General features: G+C 33.1%; 5 protein-coding genes and 1 long non-coding RNA gene across 13 annotated transcripts; 3 read left to right on the top strand and 3 right to left on the bottom strand.

Annotated features, from left to right (window-relative positions):
• Positions 1-73: 73 nt before the first annotated feature.
• On the bottom strand, positions 74-1,368 carry LOC145736358 (transmembrane protein 203-like). 3 transcript variants are annotated; one of them, XM_081990753.1, is made up of 3 exons: positions 951-1,368; positions 727-892; positions 478-674 (listed from the first exon to the last, which is right to left on the bottom strand). In XM_081990753.1, the coding sequence occupies exons 1-3, from the start codon at positions 1,107-1,109 to the stop codon at positions 544-546; spliced, it is 456 nt and encodes a 151-aa protein (XP_081846879.1). In that variant the 5' UTR covers positions 1,110-1,368; the 3' UTR covers positions 478-543. The 3 variants fall into 3 exon arrangements, 2 of the variants coding, with proteins under 2 accessions (XP_081846888.1, XP_081846879.1); XM_081990762.1 differs by lacking the exon at positions 727-892 and having other exon boundaries at positions 74-674; positions 951-1,091; XR_014179909.1 differs by lacking the exon at positions 478-674 and having other exon boundaries at positions 752-892; positions 947-1,086.
• A 485-nt stretch (positions 1,369-1,853) lies between these two features.
• On the top strand, positions 1,854-5,645 carry LOC145736334 (uncharacterized). Of its 4 annotated transcripts, none has more exons than XM_081990696.1 (7): positions 1,854-2,028; positions 4,066-4,244; positions 4,300-4,768; positions 4,827-4,876; positions 4,939-4,981; positions 5,111-5,140; positions 5,225-5,645. In XM_081990696.1, exons 1-7 carry the CDS (start codon positions 1,991-1,993, stop codon positions 5,565-5,567), a joined length of 1,152 nt encoding a protein of 383 aa, XP_081846822.1. In that variant the 5' UTR covers positions 1,854-1,990; the 3' UTR covers positions 5,568-5,645. The 4 variants fall into 4 exon arrangements, with proteins under 4 accessions (XP_081846822.1, XP_081846841.1, XP_081846833.1 ...); XM_081990685.1 differs by having other exon boundaries at positions 1,857-2,028; positions 5,111-5,168; positions 5,226-5,645; XM_081990715.1 differs by lacking the exon at positions 4,827-4,876 and having other exon boundaries at positions 4,300-4,590; positions 5,111-5,168; positions 5,226-5,645.
• A 782-nt stretch (positions 5,646-6,427) lies between these two features.
• LOC145736330 (uncharacterized) lies at positions 6,428-10,720 on the top strand. The gene is made up of 6 exons (XM_081990672.1): positions 6,428-6,599; positions 8,209-8,627; positions 8,925-9,114; positions 9,187-9,383; positions 9,441-9,523; positions 9,777-10,720. Exons 2-6 carry the CDS (start codon positions 8,490-8,492, stop codon positions 10,489-10,491), a joined length of 1,323 nt encoding a protein of 440 aa, XP_081846798.1. The 5' UTR covers positions 6,428-6,599; positions 8,209-8,489; the 3' UTR covers positions 10,492-10,720.
• A 730-nt stretch (positions 10,721-11,450) lies between these two features.
• LOC145736312 (acetyl-coenzyme A transporter 1) lies at positions 11,451-18,316 on the bottom strand. 2 transcript variants are annotated; one of them, XM_081990661.1, is made up of 7 exons: positions 18,178-18,316; positions 17,781-18,081; positions 17,300-17,726; positions 17,030-17,244; positions 16,561-16,869; positions 11,954-12,178; positions 11,451-11,900 (listed from the first exon to the last, which is right to left on the bottom strand). In XM_081990661.1, exons 2-7 carry the CDS (start codon positions 17,991-17,993, stop codon positions 11,721-11,723), a joined length of 1,569 nt encoding a protein of 522 aa, XP_081846787.1. In that variant the 5' UTR covers positions 17,994-18,081; positions 18,178-18,316; the 3' UTR covers positions 11,451-11,720. The 2 variants fall into 2 exon arrangements, with proteins under 2 accessions (XP_081846787.1, XP_081846782.1); XM_081990656.1 differs by having other exon boundaries at positions 18,135-18,289.
• A 42-nt stretch (positions 18,317-18,358) lies between these two features.
• On the top strand, positions 18,359-20,504 carry ATPsynF (ATP synthase, subunit F). Of its 2 annotated transcripts, none has more exons than XM_081990788.1 (5): positions 18,359-18,481; positions 18,544-18,633; positions 18,814-18,912; positions 20,181-20,297; positions 20,361-20,504. In XM_081990788.1, exons 2-5 carry the CDS (start codon positions 18,546-18,548, stop codon positions 20,387-20,389), a joined length of 333 nt encoding a protein of 110 aa, XP_081846914.1. In that variant the 5' UTR covers positions 18,359-18,481; positions 18,544-18,545; the 3' UTR covers positions 20,390-20,504. The 2 variants fall into 2 exon arrangements, with proteins under 2 accessions (XP_081846914.1, XP_081846905.1); XM_081990779.1 differs by having other exon boundaries at positions 18,367-18,481; positions 18,532-18,633.
• On the bottom strand, positions 20,362-20,741 carry LOC145736390 (uncharacterized). Its single transcript, XR_014179918.1, has 2 exons — positions 20,687-20,741; positions 20,362-20,598 (listed from the first exon to the last, which is right to left on the bottom strand). It is a non-coding gene; the product is annotated as an uncharacterized LOC145736390 (long non-coding RNA).
• Between the last annotated feature and the right edge of the window lie 41 nt (positions 20,742-20,782).

Raw genomic sequence — 20,782 nt, forward strand, 5'->3', positions numbered from 1 at the left:
CTGAAATTGCAATATAATATGTCAATGGCAAATTTCCAATAAACAATGACAATCACCACAAAAACTGCAGGCATTGTACCAATTAACCATGTAATTATTTATTGTTATGAGCTTTGCTGGCAAGCGCGCACAGCAATTAGTTGTAATAAAATATACACAGGAGCAAACACTTCAGAATAGTCCAGTGTGATTTGGTTCAGTAACTTTTTGCATAGCAAAAATTTAAACACAAAAATCAATGCTAAAAACAACACTGACCAACACAACTTAATTACACAAAACTTTAGTGTAGTCTCCATGATCATTCTTATAAATACAATAATGCAAAAGTATGCATTCAAAGCATCTCCTATAAATAAAGGAGAGAAAATTAACCACCAATTGTTAGTGTAGATTTCAATATCTGAATCCACTTTGAACACTAAAACTATTGTAAAAACGAATAAGGAAATGAGGTTAATCCAAATTTCAAAGACAGTAAGGCCAAGCCATTTTACCATCTCCTCCACTGTGAAATACATGTTTAAGTAAGTCCAATACCACTTATTTCAAATTTTCTCCTGATGAACTAGGTTGATCCATTAAATCACTTCGAAACACTCTTATTCTCAATGCTGAGTTGAATCTTTTCTGTACTTCATAATCTGCATCATCAATTGCTGGTTCTAGATCATCTGTAACAAAATTTGTATAGACAAACCACAAGCATGATCTAACAAAGCTTACCAATTAAAGTTGTTGAAAATGTTTTAGTTTCATGTTGAAAACTAACAAATTTATCGCATAATTGAAGTGCTAACAAAATACCGCGTTGTATAGAGGCTCCTAAGCAATAAATGATTAGTTCATTGTGGTTGTTGTTTATTAATTTCGAACACTGTTCAAACAGACCCTACAACAAAAAAATTCACTATAACAACACTAATTTTGTCAAGAAACAACTTACTTACTTTTAAGGCGCTTTTAGTGCTCACATAAATTACATTTGCACCAGTTTCTGGCTTTGAAACTTGTCTTTTTCGAAACACATGGTTTGGATTGGCTCCCTTGTTTTGCTTTTTATTCTTGCTTAAATTGTCTTGAGTTTTTGCCTTTCCAGCTTCTGCCATCACAATTAAGAGGGTAACATGGATTTTTATAATTATTTTACAAGTGTAGAAGTTACATGTTTTGCTGACTGGAAATGTTGTTTCAATCCAAATTTGTAATATTAATTTTATGCCACACTACTGTTCTAGACCACAAAAAACACAAGTGAAACATTCAGTTATTCCAAATTAACTCAAAAAATAACTAGAAAATTGAAATTCATTTGATAAAAAGATAAATGTAATATGTATTTATCTATGAAGTGATGACAATTATTGATCATATAACCTCAAATCTTCTTTGCGGTTGGTTCTTCTTTCAGGCAATATTCCAGCACGGAAACAAAGTATCTGGCGCATGAAATTTATTTTAAACATCAATTACACTCACAAAAAACAAAAAATTATCTAATCGTTGGCAGATAAAAATTTGTCACCTCAACCTGGCCTCCTAAATAGGTGGACGTCCTTTCCGCTTCTAGGATCTAGGAAATCTTTTCAAACTCGAATGGTCAAGGAAATCTTTCCAATTCGATTTTTTACCATTCATTTAATTGGTTTTGGTTAATTTCAAATTTTACTACAAAAAACAATAAGTGCTTTTGATAATGTATATCAAAGCGTTCGTGTACACAGGATCTATTTTAAAAAGAGTATTGAATTCCAAATTTATCAATAAACTCCCATACATGGAATATGAATAGAAAAAAAAAAGAAGTTAAGAAAGTAGAACGTGCAAAGTAATTGACGTATGACAATTGACATTTAAGATTTGAGGTTAAATTTTGTTCCAAGTTTATTGTTTACATTTTGGATTGGATGTATTTCCTTAAATTGTGTTGATTACCTAAAGTAATTACTAATTAGATGGCTAAATCTTAAATTTGAATCCTGAAGAAAACATGAATCAAAAGAGTGACTCAAGTAGACGCAAATCAAGGTAAATTTTTTGTTTATTTCTGATACGCCGGTTTGTAGTACTACTAGTAGTAACTATTTGTTTTGGATGTTTAGTTCAGCAAAACACTGGACTTATAGAAGTAAACTATCAATGTGTTTTTTCTCCAATTTACAGGAGGACTGTTGCTAAAAGCATCTTATTATTTCCTTGTTTTTAAAATAAAAGTTTCAAGAAGTTGTGGAGCTTGGAACCACACACTCTTGTTAACTCTGAAGTCTGAATGTGCCTTTAAATTTTATATGTTTAATGTTTTTACAAATCTAACATTCAGTTAAGTAAATTATCATTATTGGGTCTTCTGTCTCACACAAAAAAGGTTTGTTGGGAAAATGGAATTTCGCACTATTTTCAACTAAGTTGAAAATAACATTAACCTAGTCGTCCCAACACAAGACCACTGACTTAGGCTCGGTCTTGTTACCTAAAAACGCTGACGTTTTGGTGGAAAATCTACCACCGTCTTCAGAGAATCTAAAAAAGAAAGAACACAAAGGCAGAACACAGAAAACAACAACTTAATAAATATTAAACCTGATAATGTTCAATTTTCAGCAACTTTACTATTAAGTGCCTATTGTGTTGCTCAAATTTTATGTTATTTGTCAATCTGGTTACCTCATTGAGTAAAAAGATAAGTATCAGGAGCCAACAAGCATTTGTCTATGTCTCAGTTGAAAGGTAAAAGGTAACCTAAAAACTCAGTTAGTTAAAAAAGTCAGTGTTTTATAGAAAATCAATATAAACAATAATACTTATTATAAAAAAAAACACCATTTAATAAAATGTACTTTTTTACCAAAACATTCACACATACAAGATTTAAAAATATATTTTTCAAATGGAAAAAATAGAGTAGTAAAACCTACTGTATTTTCAAAGTTTTTTAAAGAAGAAAAAAGGACTCAAAAAGCCTATCAATAATGTTTGTCCTCAAGTCATATTAATGAAAATTGTTTTAATTTGACTGCTCATTAGACCACATCCCAGATATGGCACCATTATTATTTTTAAATAAAATAAAATGTGTAATAATAAAAAATGTGAAGAAGAGGTACCTCCTGGGCCAGCTCACCAACAAAGCTTCAAACAAGAATCATTCTCAACAAACATTTTATAAAAGTACAATTTATTTAAAAAAAAAAATATTGGTTTTGGCCACATTGACATTTTGCTTCTTGTAATATAATATGTTTTACAATTATTTATCTTTTTAAGGTTTTATGATAATTTTTCAACCATTTTGTCAACTAAGTAAATAAAAATGTAATGTCAAGTAATAAAAATGTAAGGCTGGACTAAATAAATCAACTGTACTTTCCTCTTGCAAAACTATAAAATAAAAATCTGTAGGGGAATGTTAAATTAATAGTTTATGAGAGAATTTACTATTGACTGTACACAAAATATTATGACACTATATATACAGAGTATTACAGACGTTTTGGTTTACCTTTTCACACAAGATAAAAGGAGCTAAGAAGAAATGTTGTTGTTATCTGGTAAGGTTATGTTTATGTATCTCTTGATGGTTGTTTTGAATTTATACTACTTAGATTAGGTAACTAGCAACATCCACCATTGTTGTTGAAAAATTCCTGTAATCAGAATTTAAGGTTTAAGTAAGGATGTTTTATATAGTTTAAAAAAAACATGACATTAAAAAAATGTGGAAAAATGATTCCAAGGATCAAATGCACTGGGTTGAAATTCAAGAAATTTGCAGCATGTTTTGCTTTACCCTGTATACCAATAAAGATAATCTAAGGATATTTGAAAAGATCTGGGAAAAACGGGGAGATTTTTGAGGATATCTGAAGAATTATTAGATATCTGGGGAGATCCCAGTAAATCCGAGATTTTCTGGGGGAGGCAATCTTTTGACCCAAATAATGGGCAGTGAGTAATCCCTGGGTTTATATTTATACAAAAATTACTAAATTTAGACTCAGTCAGTGGTCAGAAGACATTTTATCTTTACAGCTGTGAATGAAATAAAAAATGTTGATTATTTTACAGGTCCCCTGATGAAAGTTATGCAAAACGCAGTTTGTTATCGAAAATCGACAAGTCTCAGTTGACTACCTTAAAAGTGTCAATAAAGAAACAGGGAGTAATTGCTACAGCTCCTAATCTTCCTTTAGAGCGGTCTATTGACGACTATGCTAAAATTGTTTCTTACGTTCACGTCCGCAAAGGTAGATTTAATTGGACAATAGTTTTGTCACATAACATTAAAAATCGCTTTTTAAGGTGTTCCTCCTAGGGTGCCAGTTTTCGCAGGCGGCATTAAAGTAGATCAAGACTTTGGTAGTAGTAGAACAGTATATCATTACGATAGCGGTGAGGGAACATCAAATCAAGTGAATGGAAGAGATGTAAGCAGTGAAAGAAGACAAAGCAGAAGCAGAAGTCGAGAGAGAAGCAGACGAAGAAGTAAAAGCAATAGTTCTGAGAGAAATAGGAGAAGTTTAAGTAGACAGAGGCACACCCGAAGTAGTTCGAGAAGATATAGTCGGGAACGCCGTTACAGCAGGGAAAGGCGTAATCGTCGAGAAAAATCACGAGACAGAACTAGCAGGTCTAGGTCCAGGTCAGTGAGTCGACATAGAAATAGGTCTATTACGCCACTACGACCTGGAGAGTATCGTCCTGGGCATCCTGATTTAGCTTTACGTAAGGAGAAACGACGAATTCGAATTTCCTATTCACGCAGTCCTAGGTAACTATTTCGACGTCGTTTAATTTGAATGACATGATTAATTTTTTATTTAAAATAGCAGGTCACATGACAGTGGAGCCGGGTCATCTAGGAGTAGAGAAAGATCAGGTAATATTGTAATTTTGGATATTTTAGAAGTGAATTGTTAACTATTTTCTTTTGACAAGCAGAAAGTTCTGTATCAAGAAGACGACGTTCCAGATCTAGGCGTAGGTAAGTCCTCATCTCATTTGTTTTATAATAATTTTATTATTAAAGTTTGAGCTCACCTGTTTTTTGGTCAAACAGTATATGGGACTTTGTCACAAATTGGGCCATCATGTATTATTTATTAATTTACAGATCGCCTGCTGTTCCTCCGCCTAGGATAATGCCCGGAATGGAGTACGGTTATTATGAGGTACAACCTAAAGATACAAATACATTTTCGTGAGATTACAAATAATTGTAATTTTAGGGATATCCTCCGTTTGCAATACCTCCTTACCCACATCGCTTACCGATGATGGGTCCAAATTTCTACCGAATGCCATTTCATAATGGTATGATGCTACCTCGTACGCCTATATACAATCAAAGAATGCCGATTAGACCTCGTCTACCAGTTTACAATCAAGGATTTAAACCTGTTACGTCTAAACCGGCAACGGTGACGAGCGAATCGGAGGCTGAGACTGTTGAGACTGTAAGTGTTGAGCAACTTACGAATGTGAGTACAGACACCAATGAAGGTGTTTCCTCTGCCGAACTTACTGGCTCACACGAAGAGATCAGTGTGAGTGAAGAAGCTAAAAGTTGACATGATAAAGTGATATAATATGTGGATGCTAAAATTGAATTGTGAGTGTGTAATATGTAATATATTATGTATTTTTTATTAGTTGTTTTTGTACTGTGGGCGGGTCAGCGTCCAACCAACTTGGGAGTAAATTTCCACATGTTAGGATATAATAAAGATATATGCAAATAAATACTTTCATAAACTAAAAAATAGGTATTTTTAAAAAATACACTTTTCACACAATAGTGGATAAAAACATTCTTTTTATTTTGAACTTTATTACCCTCTACACGAAGCAATTGCGGACATATGTTTATATGCACAAAGTTCCTTAGAATGTGCTTTTCCGATCATAAAACTTGAAACACCCTAGGCATTTACGAATATTCTACCGGTAGATACCGGTTTAACCTAGAGCGTTCGAAAATTGTTTTTGGTAACTACTATTGCCGTTCTGAAATTGTACCCATATACCGAATATATGTACCCGGTTTATGATTTATGAATCGAGAAGTTCCGTCGGTAAATTAAGAAAAAAGTGACTTTTGACAGGTTTTCCGTTAAAATTTAGAATCATAGCATCAAAAATTAGTTTATGTTTGACGGTTTGTTCTTCAGTTTAGCTACCTTATGAGATTGACCTGTTAAATTAAAATGGATATTGGAATATGTTCTGTTTGCGAGATGGAGGAAGCGTATGCCGATATTATAAAACATTTCAACAATGAATATCAAAGACATATGAGGAATAGGAATACCAATCGCGTTCTAAAATTCATTCAACCGTAATGAACCAAGGTGTATATACTTGGCTTAGTGGTGATGGGTACTGTAAAATTTTGAACGTCAATCAAACTGTACTGTCTGTCATCCATACTGTCATCTGTCACTTGTCATAACAGAAAAAGAAAAAATTTGTGTTCAGCTTCTGTGTCTATTTTTTTATTTTATATTGATTGTATTATCATTCACAATTGTCTTTCGCTAGTCAGACGAAAAAAGAAAGAAAGGACTTAAGTTTATTCCTGAAACTGCAATAATAGCAAATAAGTGAGTATTGAATTTGGATTTCTTTCACTACTGTTATTTTAATACTGTCAATAGGCATTAAATATGGTTTTTTTTATTACCTAGATACGGTGGTACAAGTAATTAAAATATTTTTTTTTAGTTTTCTTTAGAAATTGTTTTAAATTTGTTAGGACTTGGACAGAACCAGCTAATCAGCTGTTTTTTTTTCCTACTTGACACTTCTGAATTTATCGATGCCATGTTGGATGTTGCCCTGTTGCCAATATGCATAAAATTTGACATACGTGTGTATACTGTATATAGGGTGCCTCAAATTCGATGCCGATGATTCGTCCTCCTGGGACATCTTATCCATCCATGTTACAGGGTATACAATATACAGGGTGGTCCAAATTGATTGTAGTGTACTTAAAGGAGGAAAAGTACATAAAAAATAATCGCCATAGACCTCATTCGTTTTCAAGTTCAATGGAGCGAGCAGAGCGTTTTTGACGTCACAATAACGTAATTTGACAAATTACGTCATCAAGTGTAAATAAATTATCTGAGATGCGCCTTCTAGCGGAGCTAGCAGAGGCTAGAGTGACCCAAAATAAATTGTTAAAATTTTTTTAAATTCTAAATCTTAAACAAAAAAAAACTTTAGAATATAATTATCCATCAGGTTTATAATACGCGATCTTTTAAGGAAGTTTTTTTTCAGCCCAAATCAGAATATAAAAATTTTGAATTACCACGTATTATTTGGGGTTTTTCATTAAAGAAAGGTTTCTTACATCAACATCATCAAAATAAATAGACAATTTACGAAAAAGTACTACGGTTACTGAACCAGTAATTGATCAGCAACCATCAGTATTTGACCGATTTTAAGTAAACTTCCAAAAAAACAAAATTATTTATAATTTAGCGCCTATTCTTTCTACAGTTCTAAGTGTATTGAAAATAGCGTCCAAACTCTTCATTCCGTTTTTGTGAGCGTCAAAAATAATTGAAGAACTGTATTATTCTTCACTTATTCAATGGTTGTTTACTAGCAAATCAAAGATTGATATATCATATTCAACTATTGGACAACACTACAATTTTGCATGGATATAATATTTGTAAAAATTAGGATTTACAATGTTTGAAATAGCTAATCACCTTTAGCTATAATGATTTTCATGTAAATTTACAGATTGAAAGACCAAGATACACATTTGGTAAAGTGAAAATGTTGATTAAATGGTTAATTACTTGTACAGTGATTTGATTCTTTGTAATAACATTTATGTGTCAATTTTTTCTGCAGACGTTACTACTTCTTTCTTTAATCCTCCCCTTTTTGCAACCTCAGCTAGAGAAGATGTTATCTTTTTTGAGAACTTATTTTTACTGCCTTTGTTGTATTTTCTTCTGCCAGGACTGGTCATTCCTCAAAATCTCCTCTATGGGTCCCATTTAGCTTTTCATATCCCTTTCTTGTGCTCATTTTCACTTCTACTGGTCCTATGTTTACCACTCATTCAGACTGATGTGTTTCCTTGTTGTTATATTAAATTAACTTTAAGAAATAAAAGATAAATTATAAGTTAATATTACACTTATCTTACTCTTAATTTTATCTCATCTTTTTTCTTTTCAGGAGTGAGTGAATCGACGTCTCAGAGAAGCAATTTTGTCACACCACAGCGTACGGTATAGAGCACATCAGATTGTGAAATAATGTTTTACAAGGATGACTTTATATGAATATTTGATTGATAGTCCGAATTTTGGAAAAACCAGTTTTTCAGTGTTTATCGCAATTCTCTACATGGAAATACTATATGTTTTAACAATGACTTTATTTGTTTTAACCAGATACAATGATGAGCAATAAAAAAAGTACTAAACCTGTAAAATCACTGCCTGATCAATAATCATATGGATTTTTTTGTGGAACAAAAACTGTTAAGTGAAAAATGGTTTCAGAAGTTTGGGCAAGACTGGACCAGTCATGGAGTAAAGTTTGCAAAACAAGATTGTTTGGTAGTAGATTATTTGCTTCAAAGTTACAATCATGTAAGTTTTTATATAACTCAAGCACAAACCAAGTGAGTAATAAAAGCGTTAAGCTCTGGCCTTAATAACTGCCTATAATGAGCATGTGGAAGAACTTCTGGATTTATACATGTATTTCCTCCATTATTATTACCTGGATGTACCACAAGATTTGTCCCTCCCTATTATGTTAAAACCTCCACAAACTATATCACAATAATGTATTAAAAAAACATTTCGAAGAGAAAGAATCGGCTCAATCATTCAGCTCACAATTTTAGAAGCTAGAAAAAATTAGAAAAAACTTAACATTTTCAGCTGAATGGAGTAATCCTAAACGTGGAGCGGGATTTTAATATTCCTCTGCAATTTTTAACTTTCCTAAGAAACACATGCGACAACACGTCAGTTGGTTGCCTTATTGTATGTCCTGATGAAGCTTTAGTTAAATGGCATTATTGGGCTAGTCGAGATGAAAAATTTAGTGTTATTTTGGTTACCGAAGAAGGTATGGACATGTTCTACAAAATTACTAATTTCTAAAGCCAAGAAATAGTATTGTAGAAATTAAAAATTTTAGAAATCCAGAGCCAGTTTAAAACTCCGAAGCTTTGTATCTGCTTGCTGAACTTTTCAAGACTGAAACTACTAGAGTCTATAGTAGAATATGATTTTTCCACCTTAGTAATTGATAGCCTTGATATGGTAGCAACGAAATTAATCATTCGTAAATTGCGAAGAAATTTTAACATTGGAATAACCTATAGAAATTTTTATGTAAGTTTTTTGTTGTAACAATCTTCAATACGTTTTTGTTACGGTTTTTTTTTATAGGAAAAACCTGATCAAAAGTTACAGTGGACAATGCTAGATTGGGCCAACCGTGGGTGTGTTGGTAAATGGTCTAATTTTCCTCTGTAAGTCAAGTTTGTTGTGTGCGTAAAAGTTTTCAAATTGTGTTTAACAAAGTTAAGCTGAATGCAAGGTGATTCCACTCTGTAGGTTTTTTTCATCAGTCTCTGGGTTCAGCTGAAGATGAACTTCTATTTCGTGAATCACCCTGCATATACCGGTACATAGCAAGCATCAAAATGTAGAATTACTTGTTCAAGTTTTTCGTTTGATTTTATCATCACACTGTACATGCGGTGATGGTCATTTTAATTACAGGTTGGATAATGACAATTTTGGCCTATTCAGAGACAGTTATCGGCAGTGGTGGCTTCGACTCACTTGGAATTTTTGTAATTCGTTTGTAAAACCTACTTTAGAAAAAAAAAATAAATGGAATGATGTATTGAAGAAGTGGGCTAGTCTTCCCATTTTCAAAAGTATCTTAGTTACTGAAAATACTGGTAGAAAAGGAACGGCTAGGAAACGAAAACTTGCGCAACGACAAAGAAAGGAAAAATCACCTCCGTTGGTAAACCCGCAAAGGATGGATTCTTCAGATTCGGAGGATACAGTGATCTATGAACTGGCCAATAAAACTGTTAGTGATGAAAACTTCATCAGTCAATGTCATACCGATAAACATGAAACAACACCTCCTGTTAAAACTGAAGTGGTTCATACAGAGGATGAGTCTGATGTCTTTCTAAAATACGTTGCAACTAACAAAAATTTCTCCAAAGTTTTTGTGAAAAGTAAAAATTTTTTACAAAACAATCACAGTCTTAGTGATCAAGAGGTCGATTCAGAGTTGATGGAAAGAAGGCTTTTTAAAACTGAAGAATTCACGGAAAGCGACAGTTTTTTAAAAGAAATTTGTAGTCAAAGCCCAATCAAGGCAGAAATTGTCAGTGAACGTGAAATTTATACATTAGAGACTTCTTTAGAAGTGGACGCTTTGGTAGCTGACGTTATGAAAATGGTGCAGCAGTGACGAATTTGTTATTGAAAATGTGAGTTTTATTATTTCGTATGTCCGATTTTTACACTCATCAACATCTCATTGTTATTGCATTTTTTTAGCTTTTTAGTTTATTTTATATTGTGTGCCTAGTAGCATTTTAACCATAGGAATTTAACGATATATTCTATTTTATGTTTAAATTATTATACTTTGTAGGTAAATGAGATGGTGTTTTATCAAATAAAGATTTTTAGAACATTGGATGGATTTTTTTTAAAACTCCCATGTTTTTTAGGGTTTGAAACGTAAGCACTGTTAACATAACTGTAGATTATTGATCTTCTACAGCTGATTAATTAGTCGGGCGACTTAGCTTTGTTAAAACATCTAATTTGAAAAAAGGATAGTATTATTATTATTTAAAAAAAAGTAAATAGGTGACACTTTTTGATGAATTGGGACTGCCGCAACCAAAATTTGTAACCCTCACAATTAGTATACAGGGTGTCCTTAATATACTACGCTACTACAATGGTCTTTAGGTTTAAATATGGCGACCTAACCCCCTCTAAATCTCACAATAAAAATTAAATCACATTTTTTTTTTCTCCTTTTCGCTGCTTGGCCAAACTGGATGGGACCTACAGTTTATCGTAGGTTCCGAACCTCGACTGTTTTCTTCCCACAGGATATCCGGCCTGGTTACTGGCGTGAATGAGAGAGAGGCTTTTGCAGTGTAAATTCGCTTTGAACACCCTGGGTGTAAATGTAGCAATTTGAAAAATTGGCCGCACGGGGGATCGAACCCGGGTACCCAGCACCGAATTGTTATCAGCTTGTCGCCTTACCAACTCGGCTACCCAGTTGGGTAATCACATTTTAATCACCCAAAAAATTTTAGGGGCACACTGTATAATACTAAGTATGGAAATTTCAAAACTTCTTCAACTTTTGGCCACTGAAAACTGTGTTGAAAATAAAACATTGAATTTTGGGAAACTGTTATTTAATTTATTTTAAAAAATAACTGAAAATTATAACAACTTTAAATTAACAGCTGCAATGAAGATATCCACACCTCGAGCATAATAACAAATAAAATAAAATGGTGACATCTTTTAATTTGTTTTAAAATTTACACATTTTAGTGTGTGTTTAAAGTGAACATTTTTAATTTTATATCACAACTAGGGCAGGTTTTTACTCCTGTATGCCTGATAATCGGTTTTCAAATACATGGTACTAAACACACCAAAATACTATCTTAAAGCTCGTTTACTTCTTTTCAACTTCCAGGCTCCTTCGCCTAGACTCTGAATGTACTTAATCTTCTTCATTCCCCAAAACAACCACAAAAATCCGATCACGGTGCACAACACCGTTTCAATGTAATACCCGTCAATTTGAGTGACACATTTGCCACCATTCTGCATACAACTCTAAACGAAATCAACGAATAAAAAAAACAGCAGTAGTGAATATTTTAACTTACTTCCTTCTCGGCATCCGTTCGGCACGAATTCCCTTCATTATCTTGCCCGCCCTGGCACTCTTTCCAAGTGAGCGGATCAACAAAGTAAAGAGCCAACATAGACGGCCAATTACCACCTAAATTCGTCACCGTGTTGAGTAAGGTCATGTAGGTTCCGCCTACAGACGAGTCACTAACTTTTGCAAAGAATGCCATGATTGATACGTACATGGAGTAAACACACACCTTAAATATACAAATCTGGTTAATGTATGGATTTTGTATGAAATGAAATTTGTATGATTTTGCAGACGACACTGCTTACAGGGTGTAAACATTTGGATATATAGCGCAATTTTGAAATCAAGAATTTTCTTTGAAGCGACTGGCGACTGGTTTTCAAAAAACAAACTTATTCTGAACAAAGAAAAAACAAATGCCATTGTTTTCAGAACCAAACAATCGACAACCGCTAAACCAGAAACGTTTAAAATAAATGATGCAAACATCACCGTATCCGAAAGTGTAAAATTTCTAGGTATTTACATTAATGAATTTTTAGATTGGTCAGTCCATATAAACGACACTGTTAAAAAACTAAATTCAGTTTGTTATGGTATGCGGGTCATTGGCAAATACATGGAAGAGAAAATACTGAAAATGGTGTACCTGGCAAACTTTGAGTCTGTTATGAAGTATGGTATAATTTTTTGGGGACGACATTCACTGATACAGAACGTTTTTGTAGCACAAAAACGTGCTGTAAGAATAATTAAGAAAAAAAAGTTCCTGGAAAGCTGTAGGGGTGAGTTTAGGAGTCTGGGTATAATGACAGTACATGCAATTTATGTTTATGAATGTCTCCTATTTTACATTAAGCATAAGGATCGTTTTGACATACAATTCCAAAATAAGTATGAAACCAGACGATTAGAACGTCCTCTATCCGGCTCACAGACTCAAGCTTACAGAAAAGTGTCCACAGTATATGTGCTTAAAATTATTTAATGTACTACCATCACAGTTAAAAAAAATTAAAGTTTTTAAAAAACGGTTAAAACAGTACCTGGTAGAATTGGAGCCATACAGCTTAGAAGACCTATGTAACCAGTTGTAAATTTGTGTCGTGTACAGTTTATTTATGACGTCATTTTCATTTCATGTTTGTAAAACATTATTTGAAAATAAAGATTATTATTATTATTATTATAACCAAGTCAAGTTTCTGATTCCGAATGGAGTTTTAAGGTTTGAGTTTTGGTCTGACATAAACAATTCCGTCGCCGAAAATAGAATGAGATGATGCAAAATCTTCATATCATCATTCATATTATATTCTATAGATACACTCAAAATTATAATCTAAAAGTAAAAGGTACACAATCAAAATAAATGGGCAATATTTAAAAGTGTGCACAGAAAATTCCTATTCTCAAAAAACCCCAAAAATATCCAGAAATGATGTTTGACCACAACTGTGTAATTGAATTCTATTTGCGCCTCTTGTTAGCGAAGTTTTTTGGTTGGAACTTTTCGGAACAGTAGCGTTTAGAAACGTGCCGATAGAAAATTCACAAAAAAATAATTATTTTCTATAAAAAAGGGCAAAAAGTGATTGCCTTCTACGTAAAAATGACGTCACGAGGCACGTCCCGTCGTCTAGAATTCCTATAACTCTCAATTCTTTGTTGTCTTGCACTGTAGCCTGTTTTATACTTGAATCCCTTTGTAATGTTTTAAATATATTCTCTTATTAAAAAAAAGTTTAGAAATGCATAAAGAGTTTCCAAAATGGTTGAAGAAGGATTTGTAAAAAGCTCCATGCAATCTAACAATTCATTAGCGGTAAAATCGTTTAAAATTTGCTGATGTTGATATACCAATTCAAGACGAGACAAAAATCTCTGTATTTAAAAATTTTACAGATTTTCAAACTAAATAAATCATAAATTAAGTCGATTTACTGATTCCCAGATTCTCAGTATTGTTGGGCATAACCTTAACCCCGATTTTTATATCCAAAATTAAGTATAATTTGCAGAAAATCCTCTAAGAAAATACAGGGAATTTTCAATACAATAGAAAATTGTAGCATGTAGCACTTATTCTTGTAAAAGGTTGGGTTAGGTTAGCCTCTAAATATTATAAAAAATCTCCTAAAACTTGATAGAGGATTTTACAAGTGTCCTAAACTGTAGAAAAGCCGATTAAAATGATCAGAGGCTTTTACAAGTGTCCTAACCCTTAGAAGAATCGTTTATTATAGCCAGAGGCCTCTTAATACTATCAAAGACTGCAAAAAATTGTCAGAGTGTTTACAAGGGTCCTAACCCTTAGAAAAATTGTTTAAAATGGGCAGAAGCCTCTAAATACTATTGAAAACCTCTTAAAACTTGTCAGAGGATTTTACAAGTGTCCTAAACTGTAGAAAAACCGATTAAAATGATCAGAGGCCTTTACAAGTGTCCTAATCCTTAGAAGAATCGTTTATTATAGCCAGAGGCCTCTAAATACTATCAAATACTGCTAAAAATTGTCAGAGGGTTTACAAGTGTCCTAACCCTTAGAAAAATTGTTTAAAATGGGCAGAAGCCTCTAAATACTACTGAAAACCACTTAAAACTTGTCAGAGGATTTTACAAGTGTCCTAAACTTTAGAAAAGCCGATTAAAATGATCAGAGGCTTTTACAAGTGTCCTAACCCTTAGAAGAATCGTTTATTATAGCCAGAGGCCTCTAAATACTATCAAAGACTGCTAAAAATTGTTAGAGGGTTTACAAGTGTCCTAACTCTTAGAAAAATTGTTTAAAATGGGCAGAAGCCTCTAAATACAATTGAAAGCCTCTTAAAACTTGTCAGAGGATTTTACAAGTGTCCTAAACTTTAGAAAAGCCGATTAAAATGATCAGAGGCTTTTACAAGTGTCCTAACCCTTAGAAGAATCGTTTATTATAGCCAGAGGCCTCTAAATACTATCAAAGACTGCTAAAAATTATCAGAGGGTTTATAAGTGTCCTAACCCTTAAAAAAATTGTTTAAAATGGGCAGAAGCCTGTAAATACTATTGAAAACCTCTTAAAACTTGTCAGAGGATTTTACAAGTGTCCTAAACTTTAGAAAAGCCGATTAAAATGATCAGAGGCCTTTACAAGTGTCCTAACCCTTAGAATAATCGTTTATTATAGCCAGAGGCCTCTTAATACTATCAAAGACTGCTAAAAATTGTCAGAGGGTTTACAAGTGTCCTAACCCTTAAAAAAATTGTTTAAAATGGGCAGAAGCCTCTAACTGCAATTGAAAACCTCTTAAAACTTGTCAGAGGATTTTACAAGTGTCCTAAACTTTAGAAAAGCCGATTAAAATGATCAGAGGCTTTTACAAGTGTCCTAACCCTTAGAAGAATCGTTTATTATAGCCAGAGGCCTCTAAATACTATCAAAGACTGCTAAAAATTATCAGAGGGTTTATAAGTGTCCTAACCCTTAAAAAAATTGTTTAAAATGGGCAGAAGCCTGTAAATACTATTGAAAACCTCTTAAAACTTGTCAGAGGATTTTACAAGTGTCCTAAACTTTAGAAAAGCCGATTAAAATGATCAGAGGCCTTTACAAGTGTCCTAACCCTTAGAATAATCGTTTATTATAGCCAGAGGCCTCTTAATACTATCAAAGACTGCTAAAAATTGTCAGAGGGTTTACAAGTGTCCTAACCCTTAAAAAAATTGTTTAAAATGGGCAGAAGCCTCTAACTGCAATTGAAAACCTCTTAAAACTTGTCAGAGGATTTTACAAGTGTCCTAAACTTTAGAAAAGCCGATTAAAATGATCAGAGGCTTTTACAAGTGTCCTAACCCTTAGAAGAATCGTTTATTATAGCCAGAGGCTTCTAAATACTATCAAAGACTGCAAAAAATTGTCAGAGTGTTTACAAGGGTCCTAACCCTTAGAAAAATTGTTTAAAATGGGCAGAAGCCTCTAAATACTATTGAAAACCTCTTAAAACATGTCAGAGGATTTTACAAGTGTCCTAACCTTTAGAAGAATCATTTATTATAGCCAGAGGCTTCTAAATACTATCAAAGACTGCTAAAAATTGTCAGAGGGTTTAAAAGTGTCCTAACTCTTAGAAAAATTGTTTAAAATGGGCAGAAGCCTCTAAATACTATTGAAAACCTCTTAAAACTTGTCAGAGGACTATACAAGTGTCCTAACCCTTAGAAAAATCGTTTATTATAGCCAGAGGCCTCTAAATACTAGCAAACACTGCTAATTAATCAATTTAACAAAATACAAAAAGTGTGCAACAGCCCTATTGTATTTATTAGGCTAATTGAATGAATTGATTTTACCAAGTGAACTAACATTTTGTTCTTTACATTTGCATCTCAAACTCCTAGAAAAACTTGTAGGTTAGGATTTTAATGAAAGTAAAAAAATTGCAGCTTTACACAAAGGAATAAAAATGTGCATTGTAAATATTTTAAGAACTATTCTATGTTTGTTTTTATGTGTTTTATATTTCTTATCAAATCAAGTAAAACTGGGGAATAGGGGTTTGTGGTAGAAAGTTATTAAATCCTATGTTTTATATCAAACCTTGCATCAGATCATTGTCATGCTATACTTACTTGATGTAAAGCGTAACAAACTAAAAGAAGAGCGATGTAAGATACTGGTAGCCCATCCGCTGCGTTCGAAACCAATTTTGGTGTGATCCATACAAGACCGGCAGCTATGATTCCGAACATTAACCGGTAAGGCATGGCCCTCAAAAATATTTGTAGTGGTTTTGGACCCACTGTGTATTTGGTTAAAATCAGGGGCAGTACCAGTTGTAGAGGTATTAATGGAATAGCAATTAATCCCAGTTTTTCTTTAGGTATTCCTGCTTCGACTAGTTTTAACGTCATTACACTATCAGTTGAAGAAAATCCTATCTAAAAAATAAGGACAGGATACACTCTGATGATAACTGATTGATGTAATACTTCATCTAGTAGTTAATGTTTTTCATGTTAATTTACACTTTGTTGTACAAATTCCACTCAATTTCTATCTACATATTTCTAAGTAATTCAGTGTGCAATATAAACTTACTTTGCAAGTCAAAAGCACCAAAACTAAGCTTTGTACAGCAGGTAAACTCAAAATATCCTTTAAACACAAATATGCAGATTTTATGTCTTTATCATGAATTACTTCATGATTAGGATCATGTGGTTCAACTTCCTTCTTAATCAAGGCTACTATTGTAGTTGATGCAATAAAGAAAATCCCCCACAAGAAAAAGAAGCCTGGTAAAGTCACTATACCTTTAAAATATTGAATTAAAATGTTAAAAACAAAAATATTTAAAAAAAAACATACCGACATCTTGTGGTTCACTTCTTAGGTAAGTGTTGCAGAAACTGGGTGATTCCAGTGCCATAAATACCACATAGCTAAGGAAATATCCAGCTGACTGACCTACACTATTACAAGTGGAAGCATGACCAACATTATTTTTTTTGAGCATTGTTAAAGCCCAACCATCCACTGCAATATCTTGGGTTGCAGCCAGAAAGTTTAAACAGAAAAATAAAACTGTTAAAATTCCTATGTTAGGCTTAGTCTGTTCATCGCCAAGCCATTGATCCACAAATAATGACAAAATTAACATAAAGAATCCTATCAAATACTGGGTTGGTATAAGCCATGTTTTTCTACGTCCTATTCGACTGGAGAATATTGAGTCCACAACTGGTGCCCATAAAAGTTTTAAACTAAAAGGCCATGACACAAAGCTAAACTCAGCCTAAAATTGTCATTATTACATTAAGTAAACTTGATAATTTACAAGACCACTCACTTGCTGCTTATAGCTCACTCCCCGGTTTTGTAAAATCATTGGAATTGCAGCACTAAGACCTAAAGGAATGCCTTGCAGTGTGTATAAAAATAACAGCAACAAAATGTTCCATTCATCCCCTTTTATGTTACTTTTTGTGTATGGGGAATTGGGTTGTCCATTCTCCAAAAGAGCAGAAGTGTCTTTACCATTTCTTCTAGCTTTCCGCTCCATAATTAATTTAAAATTTGATTGTACTAGATAGTCGAATCGGTTAAACCGCTAAGCCACGTCAGTTTATCGTGTACTTCTATCTGGTTTTCTGTAAACATATGTTTTAATTGTTTGTTCTTTGATTTCTAAATCTGATTTTACCCCATTATGTAGCAAAAATAGACTTAAGTAAAAATTAATATACCTAGTGGTTATTGAAAAATAAATACATATTTTAACATAATAAACCACAACTATCACTCCAGAGTTTGTTTTATTTACTTTATTTAGCTCAAGCAAGAGGCTTGAAATTGGAAACCATAAATAAAACCAATAGAAATACTTCAAACTCAGCTGATTTTGAATTTTTGTCATCTGTCAAACAAATCAAAAGGCAAATGACAATTGACAGTTTCTAATCCTCACCTGACACTCCTGACAGTTCTACTTCAGACTTTTATGTTCTATAGAGTCCAGGGTCCTGGTGAAGTGGTCTAAACTATTACCAGGTACTAGATATTAATTGTTTCTCAATATTCCTCATTAATTTATTAATTAGGAGAAATTCTAGATATGGCCCAATTTAAATTTGGTCAATATCCAGCGGAATACGACGCAAAAATTCATGGTCCGTATGACCCTGCCCGCTTCTACGGCAAACGTAAGTAATTTCATGGACATTTTGGATTTTGATTACATAATTTCAAAGCAGTTACTTATTTCCTTGGCAAATCCTATAGCAAAGGTCTAAATTATGCAGTTGTTAGTGAACATTTTAGTTTCTGGGCATTTGTTACTTTTTTACAATTTTGCAAAATAATCAATATCACTTTTATTTCAGCTGACACCCCTTTGGCCCAAGTAAAACTGGGTGAAGTTGGAGCTTGGTTGGGACGCCGCAACAAAAGCCCCCAAGCAATTGTCGGTGCTGTCAGTAGAGGTAATTAAACATTTAGTGGAATGTATATCCTACAATAAACTGGCCCTATGTAACCCATCTAGAACCCCAAAAATCAAGATTATTTAACACTTATGTATACAATTTGCAAAGTATGTATATGTATGTTATACTATACACAACACATTCCTACACCAACTATCTGTTCAAATATGTTAGAGCTAACTGGGTTTCCAATTTGCAAAGAAACAAAATTGAATGTTTTTTTTCCTAAATTATTTTTCTCCATGTGTTGCATAGGAATGTACTTAAATGGCAATAGATGCAATATAAGAGAACTTAAATTTTAAATTGGACCTGTGTAAAACAAATACTGGTAACCTGACACTATTTCAAGCAGAAATAAATAACAATACTGTTTCAAGTTGCATTGTAATTTAGGAAAAAACATTACATTTTGTAGATAGGAATCTTGGACACACTGTGTGTATTTATTTTATTAATTTGGCAAAGATTATGGTTACAGTTTTCTTTTTCAGTGTACTCAACAGCATACAGTGCGTTTTTTTTAACGCGCAACATAGGATTTCACCTGTTAAATTTTTAAGCCCATGTTAGACCATGTTATTTTGGAACTACAAGTATAAAACTTGACGGGTGGCTATTTCGTACCCTGAAGCTTAAGTAAGTTTACCAATTCGGCCTAAAAAGTGTTAAAAAGCTTGCAAAAAATCATATTTTTTCGAATAGGTTTTATCGTTTCATACTCCCTGTATGCATTGTTGTTTTTGATACTGGCACGGCAGGTAGCAGGTAAAATTTGGCGTAGAAAGTAAAACAGGGTGATCATTAACTTTATATCAAGAAAGTTAAGAACAAAAGAAGTATTTTTATAAGTGAATTGTTCAAAGTGACCTCCGTTTGAAGCCAAACAGTATTCCAAACAATCATAAAATGCCCTTTTGACGTTCAAAAGATGTCGGATCGTGATGCAGTCAAAATATGTCACTTTACCTGCTACCTGCCCTGCCAGTATCGAAAACAACAAGGAACAACAATGCATACAGGGAGTATGAAACGATAAAATCTTTTCGAAAAAAAGTGATTTTTTTCCTGTTTTTAATCACTTTTTTTTAGACCAAATTGGTAGACTTACTTTAGCTTCAGGGTACTAAAGACACACCCGTCAAGTTATAGACTTGCAGTTCCAAAATAAAATGGTCTAACATGGGCTTAAAAATTTAACACGTAAAATCCTATGTTGCGCGTTAAAAAAAACGCACTGTATAGTACTAAACTTTATTTTTCAGCTTACTGGAGATGGCAACATAAGTATGTCCTGCCAAAACGCTCAGGAATAGCTCCATTTTTGCATATTATTTTTGGCTCTATGACAGTGTTCTACATTATGAATTACTCAAGAATTAGTAAGTAGTACTGTGTATGTTTACTATTTGGTAACTGAATTCATCTTTCAATTTTATTTGCAGCTCAGCACAGGAACTACAAGTACCACTAATCTGAAAAGAATAACAGTAGTCTGTTACTTAAACGTAACTAACAGCAAATCACCGTTAACTGTTATTTAAACACTATTTATCGGTAATATACAGCTTTTCTTTTAGTTCTTCAAATTGTGTTTTGATTGATTTTAATCCCAGCAAACCATTTCCAATCACTGAATGTAACAGTACTCCTAGTAGTGGAAATAAAGCAGTGATGCCAATACTATAAAAACAAAAAAACGACAACAGTTACAGATTTTTTAATAAAAAGTGAGAATTTATTGTAAGAAAAGCATTGAAATCATTCTCACCATCACTTTCGCTATCGTTCACCCAGTATCTATCTAGTACTGACTGATTTACTGATTAATAGTAATTTAGATTCCTGAAAGAAGAGAGGAAGTTTT

Source organism: Ips typographus, linkage group LG1 (genome assembly GCF_016097725.1).
Source record: "Ips typographus isolate SLU linkage group LG1, UJ_Ityp_2.0, whole genome shotgun sequence".
Taxonomy (NCBI): domain Eukaryota; kingdom Metazoa; phylum Arthropoda; class Insecta; order Coleoptera; family Curculionidae; genus Ips; species Ips typographus.